A 25,245-nucleotide genomic window follows, 5' to 3' on the forward strand; every position below is an offset into this window, starting at 1 on the left:
AAACCCAAATAAATCTGTTACCCTGTATAAAGCTTTGCAGGGTAAACTCAAATTGTTCGCCCTCTATAACACTGATAGAGAGAGATGCACAGCTCCCCCAGGTATTAATACATAATTTGGGTCAAATAATAAGTAAAAAGTGATTTTATTAAATACAGAAAATAGGGTTTAAGTGGTTCTAAGTAGTAACAGACAGAACAAAGTAAGTCACCAAGCAAAATACACAAATCTATGTCTAATCAAACTGAATACAGATAATCTTACCCTCATAGATGCTTAAGTAAGTTTTTTTTTCTCAGACTGGACACCTTCCAGGCCTGGGCACAATTCTTTCCCCTGGTACAGCTCTTGTTTCAGCTCAGGTGGCACCTAGGAGATTCTTCATGATGGCTCCTCTCTTTAGCCAGATGAAGACAAAATGGAGAGGTCTCCCAAGGGCTTAAATAGACTTTCTTTTTGTGGGTGGAGACCCCGCTCCTCTCTCCTATGCAAAGTCCAGCTCCAAGATGGAGTTTTGGCGTCACCTGGGCAAGTCCCATGTCCATGCATGACTCTCAGTTTTTACAGGTAGCATCCATTTTTACATGCTTCCTTGAACATCCTCAAGCATATTTCCATAAAGCCTTATGGGAGGTACCATCACAGGGAGGTTTAGGTTGGACATCAGCAAAAAACTCCTGTCAGGGTGGTTATGCACTGGATTAAATTGCCTAGGGACACTGTGGAAACTCTGCCATTGGAGATTTTTAAAGAGTAGGTTAGACAAACACCAGTCAGTGATGGTGTAGATAATACTTAGTCCTGCCTTGAGTATAGGGGACTGGACTAGAAGACCTCTTGAGGTCACTTCCAGCCCTATGATTCTGTTTGTTTTCTACTAAATTCTACAGAACTTTTCCATAAGGGATTAGGAAAAAGAATGTGGAAACATTGGGCCAAACAGTTGGGTGTGGCCAGCAGTATTTGGCACAGGTGACAGGGGAGCAGGGGCAAAGGTGATATACCACAGCCTTTCCACCCTTCTGGCCCAGGGCAGGCAGATGTGAGAGGTTTCATTGCCTTCCTGCTCCCTGCCCCGTGTTCAGTATAGGGTAACTTCTGAGGCTGTTACAAACTGGATCTGCCACTGAGTGGCACTACACCAACTGGGATTGCCACAGCACAGTGCACTCTATCCATATCCCTTCAGCTCCTTGACATGATCCCATCACATCCTCCTACACTGCGGGAGGCTGAGGGAAAACGTGGTATAGAGCGATCGACACCACCTGAGAATGTCCCCTTGCAGGAGCCAGGCCTAGGCCAGCTTTAAATCTGCTTTGCCCTCTTCCCTCCTTTGTCCTACAGAGCCAGCATGCCTGTAGGAAAGGAGCTCAGTAGAGTTGCCTAGCCCAAACCAAGGGCAGAATTTGAAGATAATAGGGTGGTTTAGGTGAAACTGAGGTTAGTGTGTGACCCACACAGTCTTTATTTCTGGTGATGATGTACTGCCCAGAAAAGAACCAACTTGACTGACTCAAATTCTCAAACTCTTCAGGTTTGCAGGGTTGGCAGTTAAGAATATATCGTAACGTGAGCAAATGTGATTTGGAATCACTGAGACAAGGGCCTAATCTCATTTATATCAGGAAGTACACCAGGGTAGGTGAGCTCCAATACACCTGAAATCCCATCATGCCATGTTGACAGTCTCTTCTCAGAGCAGAAACACACTCTGAGACACTCAGAGTACTATCTCATCCCGCTGCTTTCACTTACCTGTAACTTCCATCCCAAATTGTCTTGCGACTTTGAAATCACTGGAAAAAGTGTAGACCCCCGTGTCTGCCTCTTTACATTTTTCAACAAGAAGGAGCCACTGGGTGGGTAGAAAGTCATAGTTTGGTTGTCTTTTGTTTGTAGGGTCGGGGTGAGGAGCTGTACATTACTTTGTCAATACAATACTCTGGGATGTGATACCATTTAACCATTTTCACCAACCAATTCCTAAATATTTGTCTTGCCTTCTGAAAGGCATAAACTGGCTCCTCATTCTGTGGCCCACCCTCCAGAAGAGGGTCTCAGTGTGCAGGTGGTATCTTAGTGCCATATAATCAAGAGCACATGGAAGTGTTTACGAGGTTACTAACAAGTATCAGCGAGTAGGGTAAGGACATGAGGCATGAAATTATTGCAAAGGTTATGCGGTGGGTTTTGCTCGCCTCTGGTTGAAAGTAGCCTTTGAGGAAAGAGGCTGGTGCAAGACTCTCTGGACCATGTTAGCCCCACTGTGCTAGGGGTTGACCAGATGACGGTTGCCCAGGAGTGACTGGGCACCCGCTGTGAACAGCAGAACTGGATTCTAAGCCAGCCCAAAGTCAATTTATGAGAGGGCTGAGGATGGCTGGTTGGTGTGGGGGCAACACTGTACTGTAGGACCAGTATGGAAGAGCTGTAACTGCTGTTCTATCCCAAAGTCTGAAGTAGCAGCTGCAGCGAGGTGAAGGAGGGGCTGCAGGAGGGCACTGGGCCTGAGCTGCAGCAGTGAATTTCACCTCCACCTGCACAGACTCCAACTACTCCAGCTGTACAGAAGCAGAGCGAATCCCACCCACAGGAGCCTAGATCTCATACGTGCAAGTTCACACCACCTTTCCGCTGAGTGGGGTTTCTCTAAGTGATAAAAGCACTAAGGGTGAGTTTACCCTTACCCTTGGAGAAGGTGAAGTAGAGGCACAGTGAATTTTATGATATTCTATAATATGCATCTGTCTTGCTTTAGTGTTTATATGTACCTGCAATATTGTTGAAAAGTGATAGTTAAATAAAAACCCCTCGCTGTTATTGATTTGCTCTTTCCCTTACTTGTGAGCTGCAAAAAAGTTGTAGACACTATCTGCATGCCAAGCTACTTAGACTCTGGAATTCTCTAGATTGTTTGTTTGTTTTCTATCCAACAGCTACACCAATAACCCAAAAGGTGCGTGTTGTGGTTCAGAGTGCCTCCGTCTCTCCACACATGGGGATGGGGAGAAGGTAATGCTTTCTTCAGTTAAAAAGACAGTTTTCTGTATTGGGGTTTACTGTGTGCCCAATTGGATGATGAAATAGCAAATATAATGGAAAAATGTAATTTCTCGTTGCTAACAGAAGTCTTACAAAGGTAGCTAACCCTGTCCTCATAAGACGATTTTAGCAGCTGCTCTGTACAGGTGTAAACTAAGTCAAATAATGACTAAAAAGGAAGTCAAAAGGATTACTGTAAAGAGTTTAGTAGCTCTGTGAAGTCTCCTGGACCAGTCTAAGGCCCCCAGAATGATACTACCTGGAGACCTGCCTAATATCTTACCCATTATGGGAGGTTTGAGAGGGGGAGTTGCATGCAAGGCTCAAGTGCCATGGATATCAGCTCACTGGCCAACCTGCCCTTGTTCTTACCACTGGTGTCTGTCCACTTGGTAGGTTCCCCTCTGTTGTCCTGCAGGGAGACTATTCCTCCACCGGGTATTCCTATCCAGCGGGGAAGAGCTAGATGGTGGTTTCCTTTTTCAGATCTCTCTGCATGAGGTGACCTGATATAGTGCACGAGGTTTCTCTCTTTATTTTGTATTACTTGCCCCTGTTCCTTCTGTTTGCTGCTGTAGGCAAGTGCATGTTGTAGTGCTGGTCAGTGTACACTAAGGCTGGTTGAAATTTTTCTGACAAAACTTGGGTTTTCAACTTATCAAAAAATTTTGCTAAAAGAATCTTTCTGAAAAAACTTACTTTGTCATTAAAAAGGATTGCCTGGAAATTGACATGTTTGGGCCAAAACCTGAAGTATTTTAGTCAAAATGATGGCTCCGTGCCTTGTACAAGTTGTAATTTGGGTGCCTTCTGCTCCCATTCTCTTCTTTGGGGTCTCTATCTGGACTACATACTCACGTGGCACCATGGGCCATGACTCCTATGATGCACCCACACCGCTCACCAAGAGGGGGAAAAAGTGGTGCATTATGATTGAGATGTGATTTGGCCTGAGAGTCTGGCCCAGAGAAAAGAATGGGAGTGTAAGACCAACCTCCATGGTATGGGACAGTGCCAATGTGAATCAACATTCTAGTTTTTGACCAAAATATTTTGTTTCATTATTTTTGTGAAAAAGTCAACCTTTTCCAGTGAAAGGTTGGATGAAAATGAAAAATGGATTTGACAAAACCACAGGAGAAAAAGACCTGTTTTTCCAAGCAGCTGTAATGTTCATAGAGGCTTGCCTGGAAGGTAGGAAATGTTTGTGCTGCGTTACATGCCATTTCTTTCTAGAGGGTTGTTCATGAATTATTTTACTTACTTGGAAGAAAGGGATGCCTTCTTTGGCCTAGCAGCCAGTTGTGCTTCCAGAACCACTTAGCACCTCCTCAACTTTCCTCTGGTTGTGAGTCAAACTATGGGGGGGAGGGGAGACTGTTGGTTTAGGTGGATTCCTGTGGTTCCATGTTCCCTCACTCTTTTCTGATGCCCGACCATGATGCATCAAGTGTCAGGGAGCCAAGACACTCTTTCACCACATGCCAGCCGGGTGGAGGAGGGGAAAAGAAGCTCAATTGCACTGACCTACCTGCAGGAACAGTAAGTAACTTCCCAGGTAGCCTCCAGAGCAACTTGGATGTCACATTAGAACAAAAACTAAGAAGAAAATACTGGTTGTGATGGGAGTGGAGCATTCACCCAGATGTTCTGTGAGTACCATGTATGGAACATGGGTAGTGTACGTTACATGTACATGGAGTAAGACTTTGGTTTGATGCCTCAAGGTCAAGCATAAGACTTTACACACCGCAGGGATTAATGGTAACAGGTGTAGTTTGCATCTTGGGAAAGGCTCCTCTGCTCCATTTTGGCTGGGTGGAGCCAGTTTTTTCCTGCAATGTTTCATGTATTCAATTGGATCTTATGTTAAATCTTTTTCTCAGACATGTTTGTGGTCAGACAGCCATCCAGAGGTTAATGATACAAATGAAATAAAAGTCACCGAGCATAGGATCAGTTATAAAAATGAAAGTTTTTTATTGAGCCCAACTGGCAGTGAATTTATTGAGTCAAATTATCAATAAATTAACTGAGTCAAACACAAAATATATTTTTAGTCCTCAGTAGTTCTCCTGAGAAAGGCAAAAACCCAGAGGGAAAACCCCTCTTTTTAAAGAGGGAAAAAACTCTGGGAAATTCCTTTCTGACCCTCTAGGCAGCGATCGGAAAAATGCCCAGGAGACCAAAACAAAAAACTAAAGTATTACATGAAAAATACAAATATATGTTATAAGCAAAAGAGAGAGCAGAACGATTTTTTTTAAATGTCCTGGTAATACATAAACTGGGGTCCAGATTCTCAAAGGTGCCTAACCCCCATGATCTAAATGCCTTTGAGAATCTGGGCTTGGGTTACCAAAGATCAGCTGGTGACAAAGCAATGATCAGCCATTTTTACCAAAATAGAAATTAGCAACCACTGTTTCTATTTATGGCAAGCCACAGTGATATGGCAATGGAAAGCAGGCTAAGGGGAACATGCACACTGCTTAGCTTTGAAAATAAAATCCACACCAACCCAATAAACCCAGTACATTTTCAAAAGATAAAAAGCTAAGTATAAGATATCAAGAAGATTTTATATGGAATATATATTCAAATAAAAAAATATAAAAACCTCTATCAGAATTCGTTGGCTCCAGCTTTCAGGCTCTCCAGCCTATCTTCTATTATGCCATTAAGGAGTTTTCATTCCTTTTGTAAAAATATCACAGAGCATTGTACCAAACACCCCTTCCCACACACATACACAATCACACACCAAAATGCACACTCCTCTAACACACCTTTGCACCATCAGCACACCAGCATGCTCACAACACACCAACATGTTTTAGATGTTGTTCTAAAAGATGTGCTCTAGGAATTATTTTGGGAAAGTTCTAGGGCCTGTGTCATACAGGCAGTCAGACTAGACGACCACAATGGTCCCTTCTGGCCTTGGAATCTATGAATACATATCACACAATCCACCCACAAAAGGCCATCTGTATAGGATTTTTCCACCTTTCTGCCCAGCAAACACTGGAGTAAGCCTCACCACTATCTCCTCCCTAATCCTTGCACTCACACACCCCTTTTCAAGACACACCTCATTCTAGCTGTTCACCTCTGTCCTCCCCTTTGAAATGAGATGGAAAAGTTTAATTTAGTTTACTTTTAAATTGCACTTTTCATTTTGTTTTACTTTTCGGCCACTGAAATAATACACTTGTTTTCAGACTTTCCTTCCTGTTTTTATCACTTAAAAACCAAACACTTTTCCTCCTTCCTCACTGGAAGAGGTGAGAAAAACAATTAAATACAAAAACCACTCCATATCTTCCTCTTCTCTTTTTCCTCAAAAGTGGGCTTTTTTAAAATTTGAGACTGCAGTCTCCCACCCACTTTCTTGTTCCTTTGCCACTGAGTGAAACAGAATTAATGCTAAGATTTTGTTTTGAGGGGCTGTGGTTTTTCACTTTTTCCCTTTTGATACAACTTTTCCGAATACTCTACGGCTCCAATCCTACAAACACCTATGAATGTACTTAACATTATTACTCTGAGTAGTTCCATTGAAATCATTGCATCACTCCCACTAGCAAAGTTAAGCATGTGAAAGATGGCTGCAGAATCAAAGCTGAAATTCAGAAAAGTGGCAACAAGAACAATGAAACTACACCACTTTGTAACGTTTCACTTTTTCTTCTGCCATGCCATAACTTTTAGTAAAAGTTTAAGTTTTGAAAAGCTACAGATTTGCAAAAGGAAGGGGAGGGGGCTAAAAGGCACACACACACACACACACCCCAGCTCTCCTCAGATATTATTTAGTTTCTTGCACTCAGTGACAAGATAAGTGAGAGAAACCTTACGACAATCAAATTTTGAAAGTCTATATAATAGGATTGTCATGCTGGAGCCTACTCTGAGTCAGTGTGAAGCAATGGAAACAGCTGCAATCGTGGCTGAGAGCACTTTATTCAGAATATCACCTGGAGTAATAACCACTGAGATTTGCAATCTGTTAATATCCCATTTTTAAGTTCTCTGCCATTTTGACTTTCCAAATTACACTTGTGCAGTGTACAGCTACAGTATGGAATGTCTGTGCCATGCCAAGAGTCCTAGACCATTGTGATGTCAGGGTAATACAACAAATCACCACCCTTATTCTACAGCTACTCTGCATGCAGCAATTTCATTGATTGTATGAGGGAGACTGCACAGAAGGTGGACCAACTACCCAATCTTTGAGCCCAACTGTCACGTGCTCACAATACAAATCTCCCAGCCCAACTCTTTCTACATACAAAACACAGCAAACACACACAGACCCTCACCACAGCATACACTCCTCATTTATTACCTGCACAAACTAACAACTGTCCCAACACAACACACACATTTTCCCACTCTCACTCATACTTACCATAAACTTGAGCAGCAAAGCTGCGGGTCCATTTCAAGCTCAAAATGAGATTTTTGGGGAAAACTGGTCTATTTCTAACCCTGATCGAGATCAGTTGAAGGAATAATGTGAGAAAGATCAGGAATGAATGAACATGGGGAATGAGTTCTTCATTTACCTCAGTAGAGAATGAATGAAGATGAATTATTCCGAAGAAAATCTTTGGAAAGAAGTCTGAAGAAACTTCTGTGTAAGTCTTCCAAACTCACAGTGAAGCTGACAGGTAGTTTGGAGGATTTTCCCCCATCTCATCTTCCAAATTCTCAAACCATGAAATCTTGTACCTTCTAGCGATCTATTACCAGCCCATGGGTACATTAAGCATGGTGAGCAGAGCATGATTCTACTCTGAAAAGTGACTGACTCTCAGGGTACATCTACAATGCAATAAAAGACCCACAGCATGTCTGCAGCTGGGCCAGCTCAGCTGACTTGGGCTCATGAGAGGGGTGGGTCTCAGAGCCCAGACCCCCAATGTCTACACTACTATTTGTAGCCCTGAAAGCTCAAGTCAATGTAGCTGGGTGCTGCAACTTGGTACAGGGTTTTTGTTTTTATAATTGCAATGTAAACATAACCTCAGTGATTCCCTATCGAATGTGCTCAGTTTACAGGAAAAAAAGGCAGAACTGCTGAATAAGGTGCCACTTTTATATAGTCTACTTCAGAAATTGGCAACCTTTGGCACGCAGCCCACCAGGGAAATCCGCTGGCGAGCTGGGATGATTTGTTTACCTGCAGCATCTGCAGGTTCGGCCAATCGCAGCTCCCACTGGCCTTGGGTCACCGTTCCAGGCCAATAGGGGCTGCGGGAAGCAGTGGCCAGCACATCCCTCGGCCCACGCCGCTTCCCGCAGTCCCCATTGTTCTGTAAGTGACTTTCTTCTAGAACACACTGTTTGGGGGAGGGGCGGGAGGAAGCAGGGGGAGAAGAGATCATCTTCCCTCCAAGTATCTCTTGTCTCCTGATCAATCCTTATCTCTTCACACACAAGAAATGACCTTATTTTCATGGGTCCTGTTTTGAGGGTGGCTCTGTCACAAACACATGGCTACAAGACTCCAAATTTGTATTACAAACTCTACCCTCGGTCTTGAATTGGCATTCCAAATTTGAAGCAGATCATTGTATCTTTGGAAGGAGGACTAATTCAGTTTTAAGCAGAAACCATGTTGCATTCTAAATTCTGATACACTTAATACTGTCTCGTAATCACACCTGAGAACCACTTACCTGGAGGATACATACCTTTCATTCCTGGCTTTCCGCTTCTGGACTCTCATTTAACTGTATCTACATAGGAAAGCAATGAAAATGTTTGAAATTTGTTTTGCTGTGTTAGCTATCACCTCAAGCATCCCTTCAACCATGTTTGCTGGCTGGTCAGTTCTGCAGCTCTGGCCATCCAAGGACTGTTATAGCTAGAATAAGAATAAATAAAATTTGTCATCACGATACACATTACAGCCTTTACATGAACACAAAGAAATACCATGCACCAAAGACACCATAAATAGCTCCCATTCCACCAGTTTGTGGTGTTCATGCAACATCCTGCATCAGAAAACTGTCCTGAAGTGGCAGGTGGGGCTTCCTCTGATGTAGAAGAATCCTCAGGTATTTTAAAAGATGGGATGGCCAGTTTTATGCCACCTGATCAACCTAAGGAGATGAAAATCGCAGGAGGGGATGAGGCTGGAGCACCTTGTGCTCCAGTGATCCCTGGCTAGCAAAGTGGCCTCCTCAGTCCCTGCCCGCCCACTCAAGCATATACCCTGTGTATGAAGGGCCTTGCCATCGCCCCCAGAACCATGCTAGGTGGCAGCAGCAAGAGGCCCCTGCACATCAGAACCCTCAGGTGGTGTCAGCAGGAGAACAGTGAATTTCACAGTTAACACTCCACTGAGATGAACGGGGCAGTTCATGACTGCCAGGACTTATCTAGACAAACAATTAGTGTACGGCAAGCTGGGGTGTGAACCTACTTTGTGCTAGCTGGCCAAAAACTAACTGTCCCTGTGGACCATGCGGCTGCTCACTAACAGTTCCCTGGAGCACTTTGGTGTACCCTGCTTTGGAACATGAGTAGGTCAATGAGCACCAGGGAAATTTAAGTGTGCAGTAGCACAGTCCGCACAGACACTTGGTGGCCAGCAGGCTAGTGTGGGATAGATTCATGCCCTAACTTGCCACTAACTGATTACTCATCTAGACAAGTCCACAGGGCTATTGTTATAGGCTCTCTGCAAACTCAGGGAGGCATCACTGTATCAGTTACACTAGGCTCATGTTTCAAGTTCTTCACAACCATGAGGGATAAACACCTGTTTTTAAAAAAACTGCTAAGATTCTGATGTTGGCAGGTGTTTTCAGGAACTAGGCCCCTAGGCATGTATCTTTTGTGCCTGTATCTTAACCTGCACTTGTAGGGGTTCAATTTTTACAGGTGTAATTTAAAGCCATCCTTATGTTAGTCTAAATTATGCCAGGGACTAAAACATCCCCCAACATCCTATAGAATCAGGAGAGTTGAAAGGGGGATTAGATCCAATTTTCCTGGCCTATTCCCCTCAGTTATTCTGAGCATTTACAGAACTCACAGAACAGATGTATGGACCAACTTCTTTCTGAATGATTCTAACACTTCAGTGTTATTTGCTAATACAATATGTATAGTTTTCAATGCATCTTTCTCATTTATGTAAGACTGCTGATGGAGTTTGAATACGAGTCTTTATGATGAGCTAGAATTATTCCTGCAATTTAAGGAGCTGTAGGACTGAGTCACAACTGTATTCATCTCTCAGTCATGCAGTTCTCTGCATTCTGATTGGAAAGAGTTGGGTAACATATCAGGAAGTTTGGGATTAGGGGGTGTCCCATGGTTGTAGGAGTTCATGAGCAGAGAGTTCAGAGCAGAAGGATTCACAATAGCCATGCTGAGCTCTAGTCTGAGAGGAGAGTATACCACAGTATAATACATTGTAATAATTTGAGATTGCTACCTGTTGACTTGATAATAGTTTGAAATGTACTAAGCCCAAGCCAGGATTCAGTTATACCTCTCCAACAGGAAGCAATCTCAAGCTATAAACTTCTAGGTAAATGGAACTTGCAATTTATCCGATATCTCAGCTATCCTTTGACATTTAATCAATTGCAAATGCTGACACCATGAGCATTATTTCTTAATTCAATAACTTGTTCATTCTTTGCTTTGGATTATATTTATATTGATGTTTTAGAAGCAGTTATCTTTTAAACAGAGTTCATATTTTTTAAAAAATACTGATACCCATTAATTCATGGTTTTAAAATCCTTTAGCTTAATTTTGTCACTAACAATATCACAGGAAGGTGACAGCATAGTTTGGTGGCAAATCAAATTCATCTCTTTCTGATTATGCAATATGATTTTTGGTGTGCTGATTGCTCTCCTGTGCTGCACCTTTGATTTCTTCTCACCTTATCTCCAGGCCTGGACAACAAAGGGACATCTTCCAGGAGCCTATGCATGACACTTCCTTGGACAGCAGAGGGAACGAGAGCTCTTGATGAGACCAGCTCCAGGAAGTAAACAAGTGCTGCCAGAACTAGCATTGGTGTTTCTGTATGGCATGCAATTCCTTCCAAGAGGAAGAGGCTGTTGTTGAGTTGCAGGAGGCTGGGCAAGAAATAGAGTATTGCCACCTTCTACAATCTAGCTTGACATCAGAATTGCACTGATGGCCAGGGATGGCGTTGGAGGCATTGTGATCCTAGATGCATTGTCACGCAGAGCAGAGGCAAAATTCAGAACTCCTCTCTGCCAGGTCATGAAAAATGTAACGAGTGCCACTAGAAAAGCAGCAGAGATGATCCCTCCATCCTGGCTACAGTCCATCTTCTTTCATTACATTTTGCTTCCAGAAATTCTCAGCTTTTCAATTGCATGTGAAATTCTTCCCTTCCTGGCCTAAAAAGACGTAATGTTTTACTGGGAAATGTTAAACAATAGTCCTGTGTGTGTGTGTGTGTGTGTGTGTGTAAAACTCTGTATATTTACACAAGCAGTTGTAAAGTTTTTTGAAGTACTGGAAGCTCAGAAAAGTCCTGGCTGAATTAACAGATCTCTCCATTTTTGTTGTACTATGGAGAACCAATGAAAAATTTTTCAAAGTCCAATGAAAAGGTTTTCTGGGGCACTGCATCCTTACTCCTGCAGCTTCTCTTTCTTGCTGATCCTTTTCTTCGTTTTTTTTCTTCCTGTGATCTGGAAAGCATAGACAGATTAGTCCCTGTTTACTGCTTTATGTAAACATCAAACCCAGTGGAAGGAAAAGATGTTACACCGAGAAAGCCACTGGAGCCTCTGTGGTGTGAGAGTGAAACTAGAAGCCTTCATAAAAATGGGATCTAAGAGTGGTTCTATGATCCAAATTCCAGGAGACTATTGTCTTGCTGCAATACTAGAGAAAACAGGAAGATCTGAAAAACATTTTTGTAAAGAAGAGGTATGGCTGAAGTGATTAGTTTTGGGCATTTTGGTGTAATCAAAGTCATACCTGCCTGCGTCTCCTTTATTATTTCTCTGTTCCAATAAAATGAAATCTATGTGCTTTGAAGCTAGCGGATTTACATCATCATGCACACATGTAGCAGCAGCTCTGGCAATAAAATCATTTTGTGCTGTAAGGGATCCGACCCCTCCCATCACAACAGGATCATCGTCAATCTCTCCTAGTCCCTCCAAAAGGAAATCATAATCAGCAGCACCGGCGCACCATGTAATTGTCACCAAACTCCTTTTTCCCCTTTGCTATTGCCTCTCTTTGCCCATCAGCTGGCTCTTCCCACAGTGACCCAGTGTTCCCCTCAGTTCTTTTTCCTCCCAGAATTGCTTTTAATTACTGACTCAATCTCCCTCACACCATGGCCTCTTCCTGGGGGTGAAATGTGCTGCCTTAGGACTGGGAAGCAGCTGTACTGGCCTCCTATCCCTGCCTGCTGTGCTGCATTGAGGCATGGGGGAGTGAGGGTGTACACAGAAGGAGCCGTGAGGAGGGAAGGAGAAGGAAAAAGCCTGGACTGCCCAGCTCTGGGAATACTTGGGAGTTAGAGCTAAAGGGCGTAAGTGGGACATCAGTGACACAGACCCTGATGCTAGCTCTCTGCATGGGGTGAATCTCACTTTAAGGGAGGCCTGAGAGATGTATAAAAATATATTTGTATTTTTAACCCCAAAGAAGATTCCAAGTTAAAGAGATATTTGCCATCCCAGCTCACACTAAATGATGGTAGATGGGCTGTATATTTCATCTACTTGCCCTTGCCTTCTAATTGCCTTTATAAGGTTATCCTTTTTCTTTATAACTGCTGGGGAAATAAGGAATATTTAAAATTGATGGTGCAATATGCTGTAACGGTGATAGTTCTTTTAAAAGGCTTTAAAATATGCATAAAATGAGCAGGGTTGATACTTACACCACACAAAGAGCACCAGAAGAATAAGGAGAGAAATTGCAGCAGCGATAAGGATGACAGCTGTGCTGTCAAAAAATGGTGAGCAGCCTTTTCCTGGAGGTCAAAAGAAGAAAGGAATGAAATACTATGTCATTCGTTTCTTTGCTTAGGGGAAGTTTCGCAGCTGGGATTCTGGGTTTCACAAGCCCTACAGCTGGCAGGGAAGAATTCGCCTGATGCGGCACTACATATTTAACACCCACAGATCCCAGCTGTCAGGATCAAACCAGGGAACCTCTGGAGCTCAGTGCTCGAGCGTCTACTGCATGAGCTAAAAGCCAACTGTCTTTAACACTCTCTCTAAGTGATATTGGTGACACTATGGAGACAGAACACCACACCCTTTTTGCAAACCCTGGTGTAGAAGGCTGGCTGGGGACAGGGCTAGAGATGGGGAGGACGCGCTGGGCCCAAAGATCCCTGTAGTAATGAGTGCTATGGAGATTCTCAGCTGCTGTGGGCTTTGGGGGTGACTTGAAATCTCCATTTTGCACCAAATATACATAAATTCCCTTTTAAAAAACCAACTCATCTTTGCAGGAAACCACACGGTATAAATTTTAATCCATGCAGGATGGGGGCTTACTTTGGAGATGCTGGATGTTTTGTGTAAGGAAGATGGCAAACATCATAACTAGAATCACTCCCCCAGGAGCTGCAGTATCCAGAATGACGCGGTGCACTTGGAAAGAGAAAAGAAATAATAAAATGTTGCCATATTTGAAGGACCACAATTGAATGTAATGGAGATTGCTTTTTTCTTCTCTTTGTATGCAGCATCATTCCTGCTTCCTGTACAATTGCAAAAGCTTTTGAAACCTGATTCTTGAGGTGACCCAAGGTGAGTCTCAGCTCACTCATGAGACTTCAGTGAAGCAAGTAGCAACAGGAGTCAGCAGGTCTGCAGTGATTTGGGTTTTGTAACATGTTATGCGATGTTAAGCTCTCTGTACACATGCTTTCTTTGTTTAACATTTAAAGGCAACGCAGAAATGGGAAAACGTTACTAAACAGCAGCCAGGAAGGGGGAAAGGTACAAAGTGCACTTCATGTGCTGCCAAATACTAGCAGCTGCTCAGGAGGCGTGGGGGCCTTGCCCGCATCACAGTCCTGCTGGCTATGAAATTCTGCAGGCACGCTAGCCAGCTGCACCACTTATTACTGGGTCAGTATTGTGTCTGGCTCCTTGTAAGATGTGCTAGGTGAGGGGAGGAGAAAAATGTCCTTGTACCTTCTTCTCCCTCTAGCCATGCTCACGGACAGCCAGAACTTTGCCCTCAACATAGGATACATTTACACTCTGAACTGGGGGGATGAGATTCCCAGCGTGAGGAGATAGACCTGCACTAGCTCTCATCGCGCTACTGTGCTAAAAGTAGCAGTGCAGCCGTGGGAGAGGCGAGTTGGCCTGAGTACGTACCTAGCCTCTCTGACGGGCACGTAGAAGTCTATTACCTTCCACAACTAGGGCACAGTGTTAAGCTCATATGAGGACAATTGGAACTGGAAAAACCAGGCCTAAGGCCACTAACTGGTTGTCACGCTTCAGACCAACTGTGCCAACAAAGCTCAGCATTTCAAGAAATGTATCGTGTAACCAATGATAATCGCTACAATACATTACAGCTACACCACTCACTCTGAGAATCATAGACGTGTAGGGCTGGAAGAGGCCTTGAGATCCTCTTGTCCATCTGCCTGCACAGAGGCAGGAGTAATTATACGAAGGCCATCCCTGACAGATGTTTGTCTAACCTTTTCGTAAATGCACAAATAACCTATTACTTACTTGTTTTCTTTTTAAACATCCCAAGGTGTTGGGGACAAATTGCCAAGATCGCACTTATGAGAAGCGTTACCATGATCACCCACATGAGGACGATCATATACAATACAAGAGCTGTGAAGAAACCTGTGGAGAAATGGGGAATGAAACTAGAATTGCTGTACCTATAATTAGGCTCTGCTCCTGCAAATCACTCTGCCTGGGCAGACCCCTGCAACCACAAGGAGTCCCCTTGGAGGTCTGCCAAGATGGAGTAAGTAGCAGGATTGGGTCTTAGTTACGATGACAGAAGGGCTGTTTGGGTTAATTCTGTTTCATTGTGGTTTAATAACTGCCAGCCAAAACATGTTAAGCTGGAGTTAAGGATGAGAATATGTATTAGTAATAAACATCCCATCCTCAAAAGCATTATAGACCCAAGATATTCCTACTTAAGGCTAGATGTAGAACATCCAAACATGGCAGAGTGTGGAACCATACAGTTAAGGCACCCAAACAACCTTAATTTCACCCTGCAGGGATGTCACAAGGGAAAAAGTTATGAAAAAAAACATTAATCTATCTTTAAAAATCTGTTTAAGCTAATAAGGAACCACCAGAACCAAAGTTCCTTGTTATTAATTGTGTGGCATGACCACGGTGCAGGTTGCGGGAATGGGGGTGCCAAGGGGGTGAGGTGGCATGGAAAGGGTAAGAGATGCCCCAGTTTACAAAGGGACTTAAACTTGTATTTAAAGTTAAATATGTGCCTAAGTCCTAATCATATCAGTGGGATTTAAGCACATGTTTGAAGTTATGTGTTTAAGTGCTGTCCAGAATATTGGTACTGCCTGCTTTGGGGCCAGGACAGCAATATGGGAAGGGCTGGAACTGATTTTTTTCTCTCTCTTCCTTCTGGTTTTTAGAATAAAATTGGAGATCTGGGCACTTATCTTAGGGGCATCTCTCTCCACCCCAGGGGGGAAGCCAGGTTTACTTACTAGTGGCTCTTTGACTCCATTTTATGACATGGGAAGGGGCCTATGAGTGCTGTGATTTATACCCTCATGTAGCCCCATCTGTGTTAGAGAAACAGCTTGGAAAAGTTTGGCTCATTGGCTGCAGTAAGATGAAGGAGGAGCCCAGGGATGAAGAAGTGGTTGCCATCTTTTGGGAGTAAGTGCTGGTTAGAGCTTTGATTTGTATTGAGCTTTAATTTCAAATCTCCCATCTTGGATATGTACAGTGGCGTCCTGCCTTTTCTGCTCTTTTCTCCCCTTTTGCTGATTTTATGATTGTATAGTCCATATAACCCATGCTACAGCCAGAGGGTGACACCCTGCCTCTGAATCTTCCTGATATGAGATTAATAAGGTGCTTTTGCTTTGTGTCTAGTGCTGAACCTGCTCCTTTGACTCAAAGTATGTTTCACCTTCCTTCTGCAATCTGTTCTGTCTGCTTCATTCACTGCACGTACACACTTTAGTACGAGAACCAGAGTGGGCCTACCTTCTTCCCACATCCAGAGGACAGCAGCCGTGAACATCAGGATGGCCGAGACACACACCAGCCCATGGATGAATACAACAAGCCATCTCCACTGCTCTCCTGCTACAAAAGCGACAGATATATTAGTGAGTGACATCACCACCCTCATCGCCAATGGACTTGCTCTACAACATGGCGTCCTCCATCCAAGATCATGATCCATAGTGGACACCACATTGTAGAGCAAAATGGTGTCCTACACACAGCATGACAGTGCAAACACTGTACATGCAAGGTCATGCTGTATGGGAGATGCCATTTTGTAGAGCACATATGTGGCCTGTGGACATGCCCCAAAACTAGCATCTGGCCAAAAGCACTGAAAAGGTTGGACCAGATTCTACACTAAGGCAAAATCTTGCAGCTCAGAAGAGATCCCCTTTATAAATGGGATGAATGGAGATAATTCACTATACACACACGCAAGAGGAGAGTGGTGCTAGTTAATATTAAAAAGAACTTCTATAACTAATTAGGGCTGTGTTAATATATCTCCTAATCTATTAATCACTTATAGGAGAATTAATGGGGAAAGGACCTTAAAGTATTGCTGTGCCCATGCCTCTCACTTTGTAAAGAAGTGAGGACATAGTTATAGCCTCATATGTGTGTAATTAAAGAGAAATCTGGAAGTGGGGCAGGTTTAGGGGACCTCCATGCCATACTAGTAATAAGCTCTGTATTTTGTTAAGAGGCCTGAGGTAAAAGTTGCCTCATACCAGCATGAGGTGGTGTAGCCCACTCGCTAAAGAGAAACCCACAGGCGTTGATACTAAAATGAGCGGGGAAAGAGAGGAAGGGAGAGAAAGGAACGGCTAATCAGTATTTAAGGGAAGTTAAAACAATGGGGTCTAGTGGATGGGGCACTGGCATGGGAGTCCTGATGAGGCCTTTATTATTATGACTCCCATGCCAGTGCCCCATCCACCAGACCCCATTGTTTTAACTTACCTTAAATACTGAAGAATTATGAAAGAAAATCGGGTCACTCATTTAGGTGTCTCCACATGGATTTCAGACTCTAGCATTAGGAACCCAGGTCAGGAAATATTGGCCTTGGAATAATGAAGATACCCAGGAGCTTTGGAATTTCTCAGAGAAATCTAATTAGATGTGAACATGAAAACTGATGTATAGTGAAGATAACTGAAGTATCCTGCTACAGGCATATATACAATGCCATCAGATACTGCCAGAAGACCACATACCTTTTTGCCATCAACGCTACCCCGTCACCTATGTTTTCATACATGGAAGAAATTAAGCACTTTTAGGTTTATTTGCAATTTACATGCTGTCAAAGATTGAAGGGAAATGAGCTGAAATACTTACTAAGTTTTCTCTTCTCTGACTGACAGCACAAGATAATGAAGCCCAATCCAGATCCAGCAGCCAATGTTGTTGCAATAGCAAGAGCAACAGTAGAAATTTTCAGTGCATGCTTTAGTGAAGGCCTGATCCCTACAATATGGACACACAAATCCAAACCATCACTGGAAAGCTGAGAACAGAAGGGGCTCAGGAGGACTGAAAGCTGCTCTGTTTTCCCTGCTCTTCCTTTCTGCTTGAAGGATAGTGTAAGTGTAACACTAACAGACCCTAGTATCAGAGGGGTAGCCGTGTTAGTATGGATCTGTAAAAGCAGCAAAGAGTCCTGTGGCACCTTATAGACTAACAGAAGTATTGGAGCATGAGCTTTCGTGGGTGAATACATGCATCCGATGAAGTGGGTATTCACCCACGAAAGCTCATGGTCCAATACTTCTGTTAGTCTAACAGACCCTAGTTGTCTGCAGGTGGGATTGAACTTGGGATATCTGGGAGCTTAGTGCATGAGCCAAAACCCACATGGCTGTTATTAATGAGCCTGCTCTACAGTCTTAACTCTTTCTGTAAGTGGTCTCAGTGCCACTAGATGGAACAAAACCTCCCCTCCGAAGGTGTGTGGGTTACATAAGTACAATTTTATTTTTGTCTGCAGTTCAGTTCAGTGAGCATCCGCTGCTCCCTTGACAGCCAAGGGAGCAGTAGATTCTCAGACCCACTGACAATCATAGGTGGCGAGTTATATGGGCCTGCGGTGCCCATGCTCTGCCAGTATTTAGGAACATGAGCCTGGCTCCACCAATGATTGAGCTTACTGTGCTTTGGGGGATCCCATGAGTCCAGGGTGGCCTGGGAGGTTGGTGGGGCACCTGGCGCCAACAAGCAACAAGCTGCTGCCGGCACCAGGCCCCCACTAACCCCTCAGGCTGCCCTGGACCCCCACATCCGCCTGAAGTATCTGTCCTATAGATGAGATGGCTCTGCCTGGACCCATTCTGGGCACCACTAAAAATTATACAAACCTGGAGCCCATGCTGACAATCAATCACTTGATTTAGGTGTTTAGATACGGATTTAGGGCCTAGATTCAACAAGATATTAGTTTACTAAATCCCACATTTAGGGGCCTAAGTCCTAGTTTAAGGCTCCCTTACTGCCCATAAAACTCCCACCGAACCCTGTAGACACTTAAATTCACTTGGCACCTACATTTTCAGGGTCAAAGTAGATGCCTAAGTTTCTGCCTCTGGGAACACACATGGGTGCTGCCTCCTACTCGTCCAGGTGACTGTCTTCCCCTGCAACTCCAGTGGGATTCACGAGCCAGGAAGTTAGGTGTTTGTCAGCCTAACTGTCAGCCCAATCATGTAGGCGTGCTCTGAGGCTGCCTAACAGACTGGGTTCTGTTCAAAATCTGGCTGGAGGAAGAGGTGGTGCTACCCACCTTGTAACTTTTAGCCCAGTGGTTAGAGCACTCACCTGGGATGTGGGAGACCTTGGTTCAATTTCCCCCCCTCAGGCAGAGAGAGGATTTGGACAGGGGTCTCCTACCTCTGAGTGCTCAAACCATTGAGCTACGGGATGTTCTGATGTGGGGCTTTGTCATTCTCTCCTGTTGAAACTGTTCCACTGTGATTAGACACTTAGTCACTGGACCTATGAGAATGACTAACTCTGGAGCCTGGTGGTTATTGGTGGCAGATCAGGATCCACTCCCCTGGCTCCAGTAAGTCCAGGAGAGGAGTTACCAGCTGGGAATCACAAGCAGGGTGTGGTGCCTCCCTGTAGCCTGGACTTAGGTGCTTATGTCTGTGAGATGGAAGAGAGAGCAGGGGTTCTCAAACTTGGGAAGCTGCTTGTTCAGGGTAAGCCCCTGGTGGGCCGGGCCAGTTTGTTTACCTGCCATGTCTGCAGGTTTGGCCAATCGTGGCTCCAACTGGCTGCAGTTCACCGCTCCAGGCCAATAGGAGCTGCGGGAAGCGTCATAGGCCATGGGACTTGCTGGCCACCCTTCCCATAACCCCCACTGGTTTGGAGTGGTGAACCACGGCCAGTGGGAGCCACGATCGGCCGAACTTTCGGACGCGGGAGGTAAACAAACTGACCCGACCCACCAGGGGCTTACCATGAGCAAATCACAGCCCAAGTTTGAGAACCCCTGACTTAGAGGAGCCTCCTCTTGTTGGCATATTCCAGTGGCTAGCTTTGGTGGCTCCCCACCTACCATGCTGGCTTTTGTGAACTGGATTCTTGAGTGCATCTCTCTCCCCATCCATTGTATAGGGAGATGAGGTGCCTAATGCAGGCTGTGTGTGTCTTGGTGTTTTGTTCCTATGATTTCACTAGGGGTCTAAAAGTTATGCTTTGTGGCGCTGAGTGTTACAATACCTCGTCCCTTTGTGAATCTAAGCCTAGATGTCTCACTTTGGATACCCATGGTTGAAATTTACAAGCTTAAGTTTTAAATGTATGTAACATTTTGGAAAACAGTACAAGGTATTGTAGAAAATGGAGTCGGATGTCTCATGCAAATGTTGAAGCTTTTAAAGATGCTAAGTACAGGGCTCCACAATAGGTGTGAAGATGAAATCAATTACATGGCTCAGACTTTCATCCTTCCTGGGACTGTCTGTATGAGCCCTGGCATAAATCAGGAAGCATCAACATGTACGTTTTGCTAGGCCTGATTCACCATTGCATTGCTTCAGTTTTGTGTTGGGGTAACTCATTGATTTCAGAGGAGTTACATGCTGTTTCAAAACTGGCATCCTGCAGCAGTGAATCAGGCCTTCTGTATGCAGTGTTGCTACCACATAGCAAAAGACTTGTAACGTTATCCGAAGAGGATCTTCTAACATCACTCTATGCAATTTTACTTTCTAAGGTTGTGTTATTTCCATGGATGCTTAATAGAATTAAGACTAGGAACTGTGAAAGGGGGAGAATGAGAGATTAGCATTTTCATTTTATCCTTAATCTAATCTGCAACCCGAAGAGGGTAACATGTGACACTGCTAAGCATCAGGTTTGGCATTAGCCAGGACAGGTGTTTGCAGTCTTAGATGCTAATATAACACTTACCTTCAATGGTCAAATTCACTGAGGTTTCCTGCCAGCTTATATCATTGCTGGCATTGCAGGAAAAGGATCCACAATCTGATTTCTGTGCTTCTGGTATGTACAAAAGACTGAAGTTTTCAGAGACCTGGTAACATCTGTTCCTGGGTAGGGGCTTCCCATCTTTCTTCCAGTCAATAGCTTGCACTTTGCCAACCAGCACCTTGCAGGATAATTCAATGGATGAACCGGCCACAGTAGAGTTTATCTGTATCTGAGCTTTGGACATAGGCTCTGGGGGGGGCGGTGGTGGGAAGAGTGAGATTATATACACATTTAAAAGTCCAAGCTGGGCATCTAAAACAAACAATTAAATCTGCTTATCTATATGATAGATGATGATTTCACAAGTTTTAGGATTACATCTGTCATAACTATAGAGGGAAAGGTAACAGCCCTCCTGTGTACAATACTATAAAATCCCTCCTGGCCAGAGACACCAAAATCCTTTTACCTGTAAAGGGTTAAGAAGCTCAGGTAACCTGGCTGACACCTGACCCAAAGGACTAATAAGGGGACAAGATACTTTCAAATCTTGGTAGGGGAAAGGCTTTTGTTTGTGTGCTCTTTGTTTTGGGGGTTGTTCGCTCTTGGGGCAACAGACATCAATCCAGGCTATCCAAATCTTTCTGAACAAGTCTCTCATATTTCAAACTTGTAAGTAACAGCCAGGCAAGGTGTGTTAGGTTTATCTTTGTTTTCTCAACTTGTAAATGTGCCTTTTGCTAAAGGGTTTACCTCTGTTTGCTGTATCTTTGAACTTAAGGCTAGAGGGGGTTCCTCTGGGCTCTTTGAATCTGATTATCCGGTAAAGTTATTTTCCATCCTGATTTTACAGAGATGATTTTTACCTCTCTTTCTTTAACTAAAAGCCTTTTTAAGAACCTGATTGATTTTTCCTTGTTTTAAGATCCATGGGGGTTGGATCTGGACTCACCAGGAACTGGTTGGGGGATAGGAGGGGGAATGGTTAATTTCTCCTTGTTTTAAGATCCAAGGGTTTGGATAGGTGTTCACCAGGGAATTGGTGGAGGAGTCTCTCATGGCTACCCAGGGAAGGGTTATAGTATTTAGGAGGGAGATACCTCCTCTTGCAGGGAGATAGACAGAGTTTCCCAAATGACTCATTAACAATTTGGGTGGTGGCAGCAACCAGATCTAAGCTGGTAATTAAGCTTAGGGGTTCTCATGCAGGCCCCCACATCTGTACCCTGAAGTTCAGAGTGGGGAAAGAACCTTGACAACATCTAACATCCAGTGATGTAGGCCTGATTAATAGCTCAGTAGACATCAAAAGCCAATTTTTATCAGCTCATGTCTAAATCTTCATAGCCTAGGTAATCCTCAGTACAAGAGTTCTGAGATACTGAGTCTTCAGGGAGGTTTTTTTAACACCATTGTCTTTCACCTTATCAGTTTTTGTTTGTCTCCTTACTCCTTTGCTCTAACCCATTTAGAAATTTCTTGTTCTCAAATGATATGGTCCTGATAGAATCATAAAATATTGGGGTTGGAAGGAACCTCAGGAAGTCATGTAGTCCAACCACCTGCAGGACTAATCCCTAGATAGATTTTTATGCCAGTTCCCTAAATGGCCCCCTCAAGGATTAAATTCATAACCCTGGGTTTAGCAGGCCAATGCTCAAACCACTGACCTATCACTCCCCCCTCCCATTCTTAGGGACCTGTGTAGGGCTATTCCCTACAATATATTTCACTATGTTCTCCAGTCTTGTTATACAGTTTAACAGAGATGGCGTCTCCACCACTTTGGGAAGACTATTTCTCAGTGTCATATACAAGGTTAAAGGACGTTATGACTATATGCTGCCGAACCTTAATGTGCAACTCAGTGAAATCAAAATTAGTATTTCTTGCTTGGGTCAAAATGTACAAGTGTAGTGTGGCTAGAACCAGAGTCTCTCAGTTCTCCAGCCACTTCATAAGTTAATCAGGGTCAAGTTAGGATGGCTTTGATGTGAGACTGCCCAGAAAATAATGGTAGTGATATGAGACTTGGCATTTTTCCTGCAAAGTCAGAATTGACTAAAACTTTTTCCCTCTGATGTCCAGCTTATTTTTCATAAGTGTCATCCCCTTGTCAAGCGTAATGGATTCTTGTCCAATCTTACAGGGGTAAATGTTTTATAAATGATTGCAAGGCTTTTTTTATGTGGTGAACAGGTTGTGCAGCTGCTTCCTTGAAACATGCACCCGCACAGCCTCAGTTCCCATTAGTGTGATCTATTCAGTAAAAAATTTTCTGTGCTGCCAGCTGTTTTATAAATACTTCTGCTCTTTCACTTACCTAAGACTAGTAGTGTAGTTTGCCTGGCTTTAATTTTGTTCAAATTGACGGTAGCGCTGTAGGTCCCGCTGTCTGTCTCTTGTACGTTTTTCAACAAGAGGGAGCCATTGGATGAATAGAAAATGACTCTGTCTTTATAGGATTTAAAGATAATTGGTTCTGTTCCAGTTCCATAGTAATCCACAACACCGAGAGCTGAGCCACTACTTATGTATTCCCACTGTATATGGTTTATGACTGTTTGGTCATTGGTGGGCAATGCCGTCAACAGCACTGAAGAGCCTGTACCAACAGTTCTATGTTCTTGGGCTTCTGCTGTTTTTGAAGCCCAGTGGAAAACCAGCAGCAGCACTAGAGAGAAAGAGAAGACAGGAAGAGCCAGGCTAATTAGTCTTATGCTGTATAGATCTATGAAACAATGTTCATTTGGGGATCTAGGACAGGGGAATGGTAATGGGGACCTGTTCCTCAGGGATGTTAATGTGAATCTGGACCAGAAAGGCTGTGATGAAACATTAACCTTTCTGATGGTGGTTGGGTGGCTTATGTTTAAGCAGTTGGTGCTCTCTGTCCATTTCCTACTGGAGTGGTGGCTGGATCACAGTTAGGCCTCATATGTTGGTGGCGTGTAGGGTATGTGTAGCTACATGCCACAGTGAAAAGCAGGCTGCATTTACGCTGTGGTGTATAGCTACATGTGGCAGTGAAAGGCTCTGGCAGAGAGGAAGCACCAGGGAAAGGTTCTGGCAGCTCTCTGCAGTGGGTGAAAGGCTCTGGCAGTGAGCACACAGGGACACTGCAGCACAGATGGGGGAGGCACAGCTTGGGTATGCAGAAACATGTAGGATACCTACCCACCAGGTCTCTTCTCTGTTTGCCTAAGCAGTGCCTAACCATCTACACGGTTATTTATAGCTGTACTAGAGGTGTGTGCAGTGAATGTACTTTACACACAGCCGTACGTATAGACATCTCCTTAGAGAGGTGTGAGCCGGAATCCCAAATTCAGACATCCCTGGATTCTGGTGATGTGGGCAGGGGAGGGAGTTGAAATCTGAACCTGTATCTGAACTGCAACTGGCACTTTTGTTTCATAGATTGTTAGGCCAGAAGGGATCACTGATCATCTCGGCTGACCTGGGATATGGCAAAGGGCCTAGGACTTCTCTGAAATAATTCCTGGTTGAACTAGAGCATCTATTTTTAGAAAAAAATTATCAGTCCTGGTGAATCTCCCACAGCCCTTGGTAAGTTGTTTCAGTGGTAAAGTGGAAGATTCAGGCCCTTACATACAGAGAACACGGGATTAGCAGTCCATTGCCCTTACCGCTCAGCCACATGCTCATCTCAGAGGCTGGCAACCTCAGAACGGTGGCCAAGAATGGAACAGGCACAGAAGTGGTGCATCCTGACAGGGTTAGGGCATGTTGGCAAGGGCTAACGTAGAAAGTTTTCATTGCTGCTGTTCCTCATCCTATGCTTATCGGAGGCTTCGTTTTGAGGGATCAGTTTAACTCTCCGGGTAACTTAGAGCAGCTCTGAGGGATACCCTAACTGCCATAAGCCTGACTACAAGCTGGGACTTGGCAAGGCATAGGGATGCTGCAGCCACACCTCCTCTCACTCATTCTTCCAGGAGCTCCACCAAGGTCAATGGAGAGTTAATAAAGCTGCCTCTGCACCTGGCAGGGAGTCCCCTTACCAGAATGGATAGCAGGGAGAAGACTCAGCTGGTCAGCTGCTTTGTGGCTAGTTTTCAGGCCAGATAGCACTAGTGAATAAGACCCTCACTGAACAAACTGAGGACTCTCTCAAGTACTCTCCACCCAGCACTTTTTGCAGGCACTCGGGGCTGGCCTTGGATCAAAACATACCCCAAGAGAGCCAAAATGTAGTGTCCCAAAGCAAGTGGTGGTAATTATTCACCTACAGTTCCAGTGGTGCATTAGCCACTGTCAGAAGACAGGATACTGGGCTAGATGGATCATTGGTCTGACCCAGTGTGGCTGTTCTTGTGTTTTTCATACCCAGGTAAGTCTGGTGAATGTTACTGCTCAGTAAAACGGAGTGGTGTGCCTAAGGCTGGGCTTGAGCTAGTGCAGAGAATGAAATGCTTACAGAGGCTGCACCAGCAGATCCTGATTCCCACTCTCATGAGAGTCCCTTTGTGCTGTTCT

General features: G+C 44.2%; 1 protein-coding gene across 2 annotated transcripts in view; it reads right to left on the bottom strand.

Annotated features, from left to right (window-relative positions):
- Positions 1–5,001: 5,001 nt before the first annotated feature.
- The window catches only part of LOC123377478, a 31,495-nt gene continuing 11,251 nt past the window's right edge, over positions 5,002–25,245 (bottom strand). The window contains exons 3-11 of one of the 2 annotated variants that reach the window (XM_045030448.1): positions 23,069–23,419; positions 20,725–21,057; positions 17,650–17,778; positions 16,279–16,380; positions 14,794–14,916; positions 13,591–13,686; positions 12,966–13,058; positions 11,699–11,754; positions 5,002–8,795 (exon numbers count right to left, since the gene is read on the bottom strand). In XM_045030448.1, coding sequence (XP_044886383.1) covers positions 8,754–8,795; positions 11,699–11,754; positions 12,966–13,058; positions 13,591–13,686; positions 14,794–14,916; positions 16,279–16,380; positions 17,650–17,778; positions 20,725–21,057; positions 23,069–23,419 — 1,325 coding nt within the window. In that variant the 3' untranslated portion in view covers positions 5,002–8,753. Of the gene's footprint in view, positions 8,924–10,967; positions 11,755–12,965; positions 13,059–13,590; positions 13,687–14,793; positions 14,917–16,278; positions 16,381–17,649; positions 17,779–20,724; positions 21,058–23,068; positions 23,420–25,245 lie in introns of both variants that reach the window. The other variant, XR_006582226.1, reaches the window with a different exon arrangement.

This window comes from Mauremys mutica, chromosome 9, assembly GCF_020497125.1.
Source record: "Mauremys mutica isolate MM-2020 ecotype Southern chromosome 9, ASM2049712v1, whole genome shotgun sequence".
In the NCBI taxonomy this organism is placed as follows: Eukaryota; Metazoa; Chordata; order Testudines; family Geoemydidae; genus Mauremys; species Mauremys mutica.